The sequence below is a fragment of the Coregonus lavaretus genome (assembly GCF_964263955.1).
Source record: "Coregonus lavaretus genome assembly, chromosome: 29".
NCBI classification, from domain to species: domain Eukaryota; kingdom Metazoa; phylum Chordata; class Actinopteri; order Salmoniformes; family Salmonidae; genus Coregonus; species Coregonus lavaretus.
The window spans coordinates 35,541,807-35,555,681 of record NC_140016.1 but is presented as its reverse complement, the minus strand read 5'-3'; the positions used below and the strand labels follow the sequence as shown (position 1 = coordinate 35,555,681).

Below are 13,875 nucleotides of genomic sequence, written 5' to 3'. Positions count from 1 at the left end.
TCGTAAATTCTTCAAACGACGTTGTGGGATCCTAACCAAAGTTGTGCCACCAAATTGGCGTCCTGAACAGGAGCCACCTCCTCCAAACCACGTCCCTGTTTCCGTTGTTTACCAGTCGCCTCTCTCCTTTGCTCCCCCGCTCCTCCGAAGAGGCTTTGGCCCGAGCAAGGCCCCATTAAAGAGTGATGAGGAGCCTCGGCGAGAGGACCTGTGTACAGCACTTTATTCAGGAGCTATCACTTATTTAAAGGTGTTTGAATCGTGTTGTTTGCTTGTTTTATTGAAAACCTTGCGGGTAAAGTGGCACCGGAGCTGGCATGTGAACACCATATCTCGAGGGGGTTCCCTGCAGAACATCTTCATCCTTTTTCGATAAATAAGTGAACGGGGTGCGGCTAAATGTTTTATTCCTGCGAAAATACATTGTTGCCCGGGACATGTTGGTAAGATGCGTGTGGGTGGTGGAGAACAACCTAACACACAAACACACACAAACACGTCCCAGGTCTGTGGTGGACCCCTAGCTGTGCTACACAGAGAGAGTGGCAGCCGTGGTTAAGGAAGATGCATGCATAGCCTACCCCTTTTACCTCCCACAGTGAAAGGCAACAGAGCAAGCTGTTTTCACTGTGACATCTACTGCCTTAGACATCCAGTCATACTGAATGGATTACTCTGAGTTGCACTGTCAGTTGATTGCAGTGATTTAGTTATATGCTCTTGTATCTCCTTCTCTGTTCATTCACAGTCAGTCAGTCAGGGAGTCAAATGAATGTTTGAACATGAACTGTTCTAGAACAATTTCCTGCATGAGGAGGAAACTGCACATCCCGCCTTGTCCCTTTAGAATGACTATGATGCAATAACATGGCGCCTCCCTTAGCTGAGATGGCATCAGATATGTCGAAGTGCTAGACTTCACATCCTCGGTGCAAAGCGTGCTGGGAATGTGAAGTGCGGCCCATCGCGGGTGTTTTTTGTACATCCAGGAGAGCCGACCGATGAATGATTCAGAGTAGAGAGAAGAGATGCCAAGACACAGGAAACACGGCATTTTCTGCATCATCTTCACCAAATGAGCCTGATGTTGTTGAGGAAAGAGGCCCTTTTAAAACCTCACTGCACTCCCATGATCTCTCTCCGCTCTTTTTGTGCGCTGGAACACATCAAAAGACCAATTGGTAAATAAATAATCAACAACAGCATGTTTTATTTATCTCCATAGGGCGAGGAGAGGATTGGAGAGGGGTCCTTGTGAGTTCTGAAAGCAGCCGGGTTTGAAAAGGCCACAGGGCATGTTTGATGTGGAGGAGAACTTTCCCAGGGTAGACCTATTGCAAACTAATAGTTTGAGGGTTTGTGAGGAGAAACAAGGGAGTGTTAGCTACGACCTGTTTCGGTGTGCAGAGTACCTGCGGGGCATCTAGGGCACACAAATTTGTTTCCATATACAGTGGGGGGAAAAAAGTATTTAGTCAGCCACCAATTGTGCAAGTTCTCCCACTTAAAAAAGATGAGAGTGGCCTGTAATTTTCATCATAGGTACACGTCAACTATGACAGACAAATTGTCCTCCACTCGTTACCTGTATTAATGGCACCTGTTTGAACTTGTTATCAGTATAAAAGACACCTGTCCACAACCTCAAACAGTCACACTCCAAACTCCACTATGGCCAAGACCAAAGAGCTGTCAAAGGACACCAGAAACAAAATTGTAGACCTGCACCAGGCTGGAAGACTGAATCTGCAATAGGTAAGCAGCTTGGTTTGAAGAAATCAACTGTGGGAGCAATTATTAGGAAATGGAAGACATACAAGACCACTGATAATCTCCCTCGATCTGGGGCTCCACGCAAGATCACCCCGTGGGGTCAAAATGATCACAAGAACGGTGAGCAAAAATCCCAGAACCACACGGGGGGACCTAGTGAATGACCTGCAGAGAGCTGGGACCAAAGTAACAAAGCCTACCATCAGTAACACACTACGCCGCCAGGGACTCAAATCCTGCAGTGCCAGACGTGTCCCCCTGCTTAAGCCAGTACATGTCCAGGCCCGTCTGAAGTTTGCTAGAGTGCATTTGGGTGATCCAGAAGAGGATTTGGAGAATGTCATATGGTCAGATGAAACCAAAATAGAACTATTTGGTAAAAACTCAACTCGTCGTGTTTGGAGGACAAAGAATGCTGAGTAGCATCCAAAGAACACCATACCTACTGTGAAGCATGGGGGTGGAAACATCATGCTTTGGGGCTGTTTTTCTGCAAAGGGACCAGGACGACTGATCCGTGTAAAGGAAAGAATGAATGGGGCCATGTATCGTGAGATTTTGAGTGAAAACCTCCTTCCATCAGCAAGGGCATTGAAGATGAAACGTGGCTGGGTCTTTCAGCATGACAATGAACCCAAACACACCGCCCGGGCAACGAAGGAGTGGCTTCGTAAGAAGCATTTCAAGGTCCTGGAGTGGCCTAGCCAGTCTCCAGATCTCAACCCCATAGAAAATCTTTGGAGGGAGTTGAAAGTCCGTGTTGCCCAGCGACAGCCCCAAAACATCACTGCTCTAGAGGAGATCTGCATGGAGGAATGGGCCAAAATACCAGCAACAGTGTGTGAAAACCTTGTGAAGACTTACAGAAAACGTTTGACCTGTGTCATTGCCAACAAAGGGTATATAACAAAGTATTGAGAAACTTTTGTTATTGACCAAATACTTATTTTCCACCATAATTTGCAAATAAATTCATTAAAAATCCTGCAATGTGATTTTCTGGATTTCTTTTTCTCAATATGTCTGTCATAGTTGACGTGTACCTATGATGAAAATTACAGGCCTCTCTCATCTTTTTAAGTGGGAGAACTTGCACAATTGGTGGCTGACTAAATACTTTTTTCCCCCACTGTATCTAGACATATATTAGTGAACAATGATCATACTAGCCCTTCTTCACCCGTTTTCCACCGTGGATATTTGAGGATGTTGCTGTTCTTTTATAGAAGTATATTGTTGTCTTTCACTATGCCAACAGCAGACCTTTCTTTTCATTTCAACCCTCCTGAGGTGAATACTTGTCTGTTTTCACAACAGTCTCGATAGGCTGCTGAAATTCCACTTGTGATATATCTGGTTTGTGAATGGATTAGTGTGTGTGTGTCTTTGTCTTGTCACCTGTGTGTGTCCTATGTGTCCCTGCCTGTGAGTGTTTTCGTGCCTGCCTCCTCCGTGAATCTGAGCATATGCACCTGTGAGTGTGTTGGTGCGTGCGCGTCATTGGGAGTGCACTCTGAAGGGGTCATTGCGGAAGCCAAAGCCCCTGTAGGCTGTCAGACAGTGAGAGATGCAGCACCTCTAAAGGCCATGATTTTCGGGGCCCCGCTGTCTATTAACAACCCTGTAACACTTCTCAGGGCTGTCTCGTGGTGCCCCCTCGAGCCCCCTCAGGTCCCTGAAGGAACAGCAGAGAGAGACTGCTTTCAAACCCTTGTTTTGACATCATCAACAGCATCTGACAGTAATGAGGCATTGAGTTGTCAGGGTGGCCATCAGCTTAGCTCAGTACAGTATGAGCATGTATGGTTTTATTCAGAGATTTATGGTAAATAAAAAGATGGGTGAATGTGATGACAAGGAGTTGACATGCAGTAATGTGAACGCTAATGCCAACATTTTGCATAAAAGGTGCCTATTCACTCAATTATAAAGGTGCGTAAACAGCATTTACGTGTGTTTACACTCCTATACAAATCCCTGGTTTTATTGTTTTACTCCCTCTCTCATCCTACCACCAACCCCCCAGCCCATAGCTCCTTTCCTAAGGTCAAGGGTTAACACATCGAAATGGCTTTGTCACCTCCCCCGGTGATGAATGCTAGCTTAAGTGGGGGTTCCTCACACCCCCACTGTCATGTTGTGGATGTGTATGCATGTGTCAGTCCTCCCTCACCGGGGGATTTCTAAGGATGGACATTCTCCCTCGAAATGATTCTTGATGCAAACTACATCAAATATCAAATCTCGGTTTGTGCAAACAAATAGAATGAAACAATTTATCAAACCCCCCCTCCCCCCAACAATCCTTCCTCATATCAACATGATCCATCTGTGTTTATCAAGCTATCTGGCGTTCCCATCATTGCAGAGGCTTTTGTGTCCACAACCTGGTATTTTCTTCCTGTATTTGTTTGGTGATCCATCAGTCTATTTACTTTATAACGCTGCCAAACCATCCATTTACGCTCCCATCTGTCTGTCAAACTATATCTTAGCATCCATTTGTCTAACTCTCTCAATCAAAGCAGTGCTGTGGGCTAGGCGGAGTGGCTCTCTCTCCTCCTGTATTACGTCTCTGCAGGTCTCATCATTAGACCCTTGTTTAAGTGGCTCCAGCTGCAGCAAGAGTGTCTGCAGCAATTAGGCTCCTCTGGACTCCCTGTCCTCTCTGCTGGCTTATATACATAGAGGACATGCATACGGGTCACACACATAATTACAGGCAATTCACAGCTCTTTCTGTGTTAACATTTGGTTGAATTGGATGGTGAGTGATTCTAGGTAATGTGTTGTAGGCATCATAAGTGCTATGTGACACAGAGACAGTGATGTGTTTTAGCAAAGGTGAACAATGCTGCCATTTTTGTAAGTGCTTTGATTGATGTTGGCCTATGGTATCATTGAATGATATGGTATGGTTCAAGGTGTGTGTTTTTGGCCGCAGCCACTTTACCACACTGGTACAGATGACAAGCGGTGGCGGTGCGGAGACAAGTCGAGCTGTGCTGAACCAGGTCAGTGCACTGACTCCGTTTTGTCCAGCTCGGCCCAGCTCTGGCCTCTGGAGTGGCTAGGGCCCCGAGGCCCACCCTGGCCTCCCGCCGAGCCCCCTATCAGTTTTGGGGGATCAGCGACGGCCCCCCTCGGGCGGCCCTGTGCCTGGACCCCGATGGATTACCCGCAATTCTGGCTCAGGACTAGAAAAGGCCTGGGCCTTAGCTGCCACAGACCCCATCTGTGTCCATTGCTGACTCCAGCCCCAGCCTGCCGCCGGGCTACAGGCTTAAGCTGCTAATGAACCCCCCGCTCAGAGGCCTACTGTCCATGCTAGCATCCCCACAGCCTTATATACCCCAACGCTAGCCTTTTGTCAATACGGACAGCTCAAACAGGCATTGAGCAGGCGCCCTAACGATTTGAGGTGTGTATGCACAGTTGAAGTTGTCTTTTTTTTCTGAAGCCTGCTTCCTGAAATCTATTGCTGAGCAGATGATCATGAATGGGAGTTTTGCCTCTGGCGCTTGATCGATTGCAAGAAGGTTTTCATCTTTCGCCTGTTTGGTGCGTTTGTGCGTGGCCTCGACTGCCAGGAAAATCCCAGGAAGCATTGTTCCGTGGTAAAAGAAACCTCTAGTCCAGATATCAGAAGGGATTTCTGACTGCAAGAGGGCCCAAAGAGAATTCACAAGTTCTAGTGGCCTGTCAAGCTTGTTCTTTTCAATCAAAGATAGAGGCCTGAAAGCCTGAGCAAAAGCTAGGCTGCAGAGGAAGAGGTTTAGACTTTTTTGATCGTGAGATTGACACACACACACACACACACACACACAGCTTTTCTCTCTCTTCCTGTCTCACTGTTTGTCCCTGGTACAAACCTGTCAATGCTGTCCCGCCGAGGAGGTAACCTAGTACTCTATCTTCCCTCTAAAAATAAGCATTTGTTTATGGACACGTGTAGTGATTTCCAGCTCTCCTGCGCCGTATTGTGTTCCGAGCTGTCAAGAGACATTACTCTCAGCCCCTACTCCCCTTTCAGCAACAGCGAGCAGGGGAGAGAGAGAAATAAAGAGAGGGGGCAGCGGACAGTGGAGAAGTGTTGGGGGAGGAGGGAGTGGGGTGGAGGGGCACAGCAGTGGGCAAAGGAAGAAGCAAGGCCTGTAGAAAAATCAGTTAAGATGCTGCCTCCTTTCAAATAAGGGGCTAAAGGCCGGGCGGTCAGTACTTTAGTGCAGTCCTTAAGGTAGATTTGTGAGAGAAAGGCAGTTGGGGTTGGGCGAGAGAACCGGTTGTATTGAGTATCTGGGTCATTCACCAGTGTGTGTATGTGGTGATCAGCGTGCTACATCACAGATGACCCCGTGCCTGATTGAAATCATGAGAGAGACTCGCATCAGTCGTGTTTGGACCGGCGCCACTTTTATACTCCATTACCGTTCATTATCCTTTGTCTCAACAAACTGTCAGATTAGGCTCACTCTAGACTCACTTCTCCCTCCAAAGGACTTTAGCTGGGTATACATACACGACACACACACACACCATACATTAAGCTTATCTGCATTCGTTTCGAATTTCAAGCAGGAGATTGGAGTTTGTTGTTTGGGGTTGCTTTTTAGTAGTTCCTGGGGATTTGGGCATTGACGAATGTCCCTTGATTTCCTGTAAACATCTGTAAATCCAGCCATGCTTGCATGGGATCCTGAGAGAGAGGGAATGAGGGAGAGAGAGAGAGCAAAAGAGGGGGAGAGGAAAGAGGGGGAGAAAGTAAGTAAGTGAGAGAGAGAGAGGGAAAGAGAGAATGGGAGAGAGAGAGAACGGGAGAGAGAGAGAACGGGAGAGAGAGAGAATGGGAGAGAGAGAGAACGGGAGAGAGAAAGAGGGAGGAGAATTTCAGCATCTTGCCTCAGCATGTTTATCCAGGCCCGTCTTCTGTGTTTCCTCTGTCACGCCACTCTGATCCCTTTTTCCGTCTGATGCGGGCCCCGTGAAGAACACACACACATCACACACATACCCACCCCGTACACTCATTTAACTGACATTACTGAAGACCAAAGTCCTTCACCAGATACCAGACACAAGACATTACCTTACGTGACATCCTCCGAACAATGACATGCTGTGTAATTGTATAGCTGTAAAAGTTTGAGTAAATAAACCAAGCATTCAGTGAGTTCTTGCTGTTTCTTTTGGTTAAATTATGTTAGGAAATATATAGCAATGTTTAGAGGGAGTCTACTTAAGTCAATGCAACTCCGCCGCAATCTGACAGAGTTATAATATTCTTAACACAGTCAAAATTCTGTGTTATTGATTATGCGTACCTTCACGTCTATCTATCTTTTGTATTTTATCAGATACTGTCACGCAGCCAATGGACTTACACATATAACAGATGCCTATAACAGAAGCTGATCAGACAAATGTGAAGTAATGCAGGCAGTTGCTCCTGGTAATCCCCTAAACCCCCTAAATTAATGATGTGTTGTAGACTATACATTTCAACCCCAACTGATAAATCACTCATAGACTGATCTGAGATCAGATTTCAAAGGGTCACAGTCTGCCGTTGTTCTTTGACCTTCATCCCTCCCCCCTTTTTCTCCCTCTCTCTCCCACTCCCCTCGCTCTCGCTCTTTCTATCTCTCTGCTATTTCTCTGTATCTCTCCCCCATCTCACCCCCCTCCCCTCTTCTAGAACTTAAGTTACCCTTCAGTTGGACTCCAGTTTTTCCCCATTCAAAGCAATTACTCTCATCTTTGAACAAGCCTCTGTGGTGGTGCAAACTGTAGTTTTGCTTCTGCAACCCTATAAGTTAAAGCTGAAGAAATAGCTGTTCTGCCCCTTGCATCCCATTTATATATCTTGCTTCTGGTGTTTCTTGGAGCTCCATTACTCTGCAGCCACCAGCCTTGGCTGAGAAGAGGGAGAAGATGTGATGGAGAGGTAGAAGTTGAAGCGGAGAGCACAGCTCTCAGAGAACTGGGAGTAAAAACAGAAAAATATTGAATCACCCCTTATTGCATTTTGTCTCATTGAAATATGAAGTGTCGTGTGAGTGTGTTTGGCGGTGTGTGTGTGTGTGTGGGCCCGGTGTACTGTATATGTTTTATTATCCTAGAAGGAGAAGGATGATGATGGTGATTATGCTTACCTTTACCACTGTTATCTTAACACTAATGGATACGAACAGTGTGTTTATGTAGCTGTCCAAAGCCTCGGCTCTCCCAGATGTTAATGAACTTTAACATACTGTACTTAATCCCTGCTCAGTTTACCGGAACCGTCTTCCTGTTTATATAGGGAACCCCTGGAAGATCTGACTGGGAATGCTTTGATAGATTACTAGCAGGCTTCCCCTTTGAGTTTGGATCACAGGCCCCGCTGATGATGTAATGCCGTGTAATTAGTAAAGGATGACAGTAACACAAAATCCATTATGGGTTTTAATCTCTTGGAGGGAACGCACCAGAGAAGCGGGAGCTTCTCTATCGATCCATCACAACATTAAATGGCATTTTACTCTACGCCTTCCAGCCAATCAGACGAGAACTGTGTGTGTGTGTACGTGTGTGCGTGTGTGCGTGCGAGCATCATGGTTGGTTAGACTGTTTAGTCATGTTGGCGTCCTCCCTTCATATTACCCTTGGCCTGTACAGAACGCGTCTCCCTGTGGTGTGGATCATTGGGATGCATTGTTATACAGCCCTTAAAGTGTGTTTGTGTGGTGATGATGTGTCACTCCTTACTCACCGCCCTTGGTGCAATGCTTTACCACACGAGAAACAAGAAACAATGCCAGTCGTTTGCATTTAATGAAGCTCTGTGAAAGCCAGACAGGTCCCCACTGTAACCAGGAATGCTCTTATACGTTTGTCCCCTTTCTCCCTCTCTTGTGCTTCTGTGGCTTCGCTAACGCTGAAAGACGTTGCCTCGGGGAGAAGCAGGTAAAGGGAGCCATCAAAACCAATGGCAGCAGACAGATTTGTGATCAGTGCTAGAAATACCCTTGAAGTTGTTTGGTGTGTGGTTTTCCTTGTATAGTTTGTGTGTGTGTTTCTATGGGTGTTTAAGTGTTTTCATCCCTGTAGAGGATAACTAACGTTTAGTCTCCCAATAGAAATGGGCCGCTGTTTGTGCACTTGTTGTCGCTAGATTGATGTGGGGAGGAAATATGGGCTTTTATACCTGATGATGCGAACTGGAAAGGCTATTAGAAGCAAATGGTTCCACTCTGAAGTATCCTCCAATGGGAGATGCATTTGATTTTACCGGTCATTTGATTTTATTCTCTCGCCAAGTCTATGTAAAAGCTTGCCCATACCTTCAACAGTAGGCTTGATGCAATTACCCATGTAATTTTAAAACTGTTGTCCGGTCACCTGAATGGAAAGGCAATCTTTGCTGGGGAACTTGTGGAGATTGGAATGGTGTGAACCATTTCCAATTTCAACCTTCTACACACAATGGCTGGTTCCTCGCTGCACCGAACATGTTCAAGAAGTTGATCGAGTGTCTTCATGCCGACCTTAGCGCATAATGTGCGCAACTTCAAATCTTCAAAGTGATTTCAAATAGACGGCAAAAATGATTTCCTGGAAGTGTTGAAGTGTTTGTTTTCTCACTCCATCTCTACTCTTCATCTCTTGGCCATGCCCAGTCCCTCTCCTTTCTCTCTTTCATCTCTCCTCTCTCCTCCTTATTTTCTCCCTCCCACGTCTGGTAATAGATACAGCCAGTTCTAAACCCGGTATTAAAGGGAGGAGGACTGTATTCTCCAAGCGCTGCCGTTGGATGCCGTTCTAATGGGCTCGAGGTCAGAGGCGAGTGCTCGCCCCAAATGAGGTCACCTTGATTGGAATTGCAAATGGCGAAGGCGAGGAATCGGACATGGACGTTTTCTGGCACTGGATTTTTTAAAAGTTGGTTCCTTGGTATCTCGTTTTATAATTTATTTTTTACCATTGGTGGTGGTTTGCATGGAACATTTGGCGCCCGGGAAGCAGTTCGAGTTTGCTACTTAGGCACGGTGAAACCCTTGGAAGCGCTTCTGAAGATGAAAGGGAGGGTGATCGTGGAAAGTCGCTCAGATGTGCTCTGCAATATAGAGTATGCCAAGTTCAGAAGGTCGCAGGCTGTAACTATCACAAACTCAAGGCAACGGGAAGCATATAGGACATCTGTCTCTCTACATGCATATCTCTCTCTCTGGCTTTCTCTGCCTCTTTCTTGATCTCTCTCAGGCTCTCTCTCTTTATCTCTAGGTTCACTCTCTCTTTTTTATATCTGCCTTGCTTTCTGCTTTCTTTCTCTCTCCTTCTCCCCCTCTTCTTTTCAATCTCTCACCCTATCTGTTACCCCCCCCCCCCTCTGGCTCTATCTTCTCCATCCTACTCCCCCCTCTCCTTCTGTGCGCCATCTGCATGCTCTCCCTCCTCTCCCTCCATCTGAGGCATCTGTGTTGGAAGTCTTGGTGGTGGAGACGTGTGCACCCCGCTGCCGTCACAGTCACTCTGTCACATTAAACAACGCCCAGCCCGGGACACCTGGCACCCCACAGCTGGCACTGAGTAATGGGCACCACCATGGCAGCGCCAGGGGATTTCCCGTGTGGGCGTAGCTAGCTACCTTGTTTCCGTTAATACCTCACTTCCTGGCCGCCCAGTGCTGCCCAACCCTCCTGCCACCTGGCATGGCGGGGCCGTGCCATGGGCAGCCACGGTTGGCCTGCTGGAGAGAGAGGGAGGGGTTGTTTGTAATAATCTTATGGAGTGGGGAGCGTGGGCCGACGCAGCCAACTCAAAGGGTTCTAAGTGAGCTGGTGGGCTCGCAGGAGCAGCCAGAGTGGAACCTCTTGCGTAAATATTGGAAGTCCTAATAGATATTAAGAGCAACTTGCCTCACCTCACACCAAAGCCTGTCTGAAACTAACCAAAGACAACCACCTCTCTCTCTCTCTCTCTCTCTCTCTCTCTCTCTCTCTCTCTCTCTCTCTCTCTCTCTCTCTCTCTCTCTCTCTCTCTCCCCTGGCACGTTTCTATGTTTTGTAGTAAAAAGGATAGAGGAAGATAAGTGTTTCCAATGACATCATCAACCAATTAATAGGCAATTAGTAGGCAATGCCTACTCATAATTGGTTCAAATCACACGATGCACACCGATGATGTCATTGGAAACACTTATCTTTCCTCTATCTTTATTACTACAAAACATAGAAACGCGCAATTTCCACATATGTTGGGGTGGTGCTGGAGATGATGAATATAAAGTTGATAAGGGAATATAAAGTTGATATGCTCCCTGCGGTGTGAGAATAGGTGGAAGGGCTCTCGAGTGGGAGGCCGAATCCCGAGCTCAATGGCGTTACTATGACACCAGACGCAAGCACCGCCACTCCAGGCCCCTCTTGTCTCTTCCTCTCTACCCTGCTGCTCTCTTCTTAATCAACTTGGGTACTGTTGTTGATGTTTTCCCTCCCTTCTCTCCTTCCCCTCACAACCCCTTTTTTTTATTTGAGGTACCGTCTGTGTGTTACTATGATTCTAACAACACTTTCCTGTTTTCTCTCTCTCTATCTCTCTCTCTTCAGACAACCGGCGTGCGGTCCTGGAAAGGTCTCGATCACGCCACAACGCAAACCCCCAGGCTCGATGATGGCCCGCGCCTACCAGAAGACATTAGACAAGTGCCAAAGAGGCCTGCGAGGACAACCTGAGGATGTCTAGTAGGAGAGATGGACCCCAGCCGTGTGGCACACACACACACACTTAAAAACTCACAGACACATGAACACACACATACACTATATATACAAAAGTATGTGGACACCCCTTTAAATTTGTGGATTCGGCTATTTCAGCCACCGTTGCTGACAGGTGTATATAATCGAGCACTCAGCCATGCAATCTCCATAGACAAACATTGGCATGAGAATGGCCTTACTGAAGAGCTCAGTGACTTTCAACGTGGCACTGTCATAGGATGCCACCTTTCCAACAAGTCAGTTAGTGACATTTCTGCCCTGCTAGAGCTACCCCGGTGTGTTATTGTGAAGTGGAAATATCTAGGAGCAACAACGGCTCAGCCGCAAAGTGGTAGGCCACACAAACGCACAGAAAGGGACCACCGAGTGCTGAAGCGCGTAAAAATTGTCTGTTCTCGGTTGCAACATTCACTACCGAGTTCCAAACTGCCGCTGGAAGCAACGTCAGCACAATAACTGTTAGTCGGGAGCTTCATTAAGTGGGTTTTCATGGCCGAGCAGCTGCAGACAAGCCTAAGATCACTATGCGCAATGCCAAGCGTCGGCTGGAGTGGTGTAAAGCTCACCACCGTTGGACTCTGGAGCAGTGGAAACACGTTCTCTGGGGTGATGAATCACGCTTCACCATCTGGCAGTCCGACGGACGAATCTGGGTTTGGCGGATGCCAGGAGAACGCTCCCTGCCTCAATGCATAGTGCAAACTGTAAAGTTTGGTGGAGGAGGAATAATGGTGCACAAAGCGAGGTCCATACAGAAATGGTTTGTCGAGATCAGTGTGGAAGAACTTGACTGGCCTGCACAGAGCGCTGACCTCAACCACATTGAACTCCTTTGGGATAAATTGGAACACCGACTACGAGCCAGGCCTAATCGCCCAACATCAGTGCCCGACCTCACTAATGCTCTTGTGTCTGAATGAAAGCAAGTCCCCGCAGCAATGTTCCAATATCTTTTTCTTTATTTTTACAATTGTTTACATTGTAGAATAATAGTGAAGACATCAAAACTATGAAATAACACATATGTAAGCATGTACTAGCCCAAAAAGTTTGAAACAAATAAAAATATATTTTATATTTGAGATTCTTCAAATAGCCACCCTTTGCCTTGATGACAACTTTGCACATTCTTGGCATTCTCTCAACCAGCTTCATGAGGTAGTCACCTGGAATGCATTTCAATTAACAGGTGTGCCTTCTTAAAAGTTAATTTGTGGAATTTATTTATTTCTTAATGCGTTTGAGCCAATCAGTTGTGTTGTGACGAAGTAGGCGGGGCATACAGAAGATAGCCCTATTTGGTAAAATAACCATATTATGGCAAGAACAGCTCAAATAAGCAAAGACAAACGACAGTCCATAATTAATTTAAGACATGGTCAGTCAATACAGAAAATTTAAAGAACTTTGAAAGTTTCTTCAAGTGCAGTCGCAAAACCCCTCAAGTGCTATGATGAAACTGACTCTCATGAGGACCGCCACAGGAATGGAAGGCCCAGAGTTACCTCTGCTGCAGAGGATAAGTTCATTAGAGTTACCAGCCTCAGAAATTGCAGCCCAAATAAATGCTTCACAGAGTTCAAGTAGCAGACACATCTCAACATCAACTGTTCAGAGGAGACTGTGTGAATCAGGCATTCATGGTCGAATTGCTGCAAAGAAACCACTACTAAAGGACACCAATAAGAAGAAGAGACTTGCTTGGGCCAAGAAACATGAGCAATGGACATTAGACTGGTGGAAATGTGTCCTTTGGTCTGGAGTCCAAATTTGAGATTTTTGGTTCAACTGCCGTGTCTTTGTGAGACGCAGTGTTGGTGAACGGATGATCTCTGCATGTGTATTTCCCACCGTCAAGCATGGAGGAGGAGGTGTGATGGTGTGGGGGTGATTTGCTGGTGACACTGTGATTTATTTAAAATTCAAGGCACACTTAAGCAGCATGGCTACCACAGCATTCTGCAGCGATACGCCATCCCATCTGGTTTGCGCTTAGTGGGACTATAATTTGTTTTTCAAGAGGACAATTACCCAACACACATCCAGGCTGTGTAAGGGCTATTTGACCAAGAAGGAGAGTGATTGAGTGCTGCATCAGATGACCTTGCCTCCACAATCCCCCAACCTACACCCAATTGAGATGGTTTGGGATGAGTTGGACTGCAAAGTGAAGGAAAAGCAGCCAACAAGTGCTCAGCATATGTGGGAACTCCTTCAAGACTGTTGGAAAAGCATTCCTGGTGAAGCTGGTTGAGAGAATGCCAAGAGTGTGCAAAGCTGTCATCAAGGTAAAGGGTGGCTACTTTGAAGAATCTCAAATATAAAATATATTTTCATTTAC

At 46.5% G+C, this 13,875-nt stretch overlaps 1 protein-coding gene across 1 annotated transcript in view; it reads left to right on the top strand.

Moving 5' to 3' along the window:
- diaph2 (diaphanous-related formin 2) overlaps positions 1 to 12,667 on the top strand; it is a 643,868-nt gene extending 631,201 nt beyond the window's left edge. Inside the window, exon 30 of the mRNA XM_084147077.1 lies at positions 11,361 to 12,667. Coding sequence (XP_084003203.1) covers positions 11,361 to 11,425 — 65 coding nt within the window. The 3' untranslated portion in view covers positions 11,426 to 12,667. The remainder of the gene's footprint in view (positions 1 to 11,360) is intronic.
- Positions 12,668 to 13,875: the final 1,208 nt, after the last annotated feature.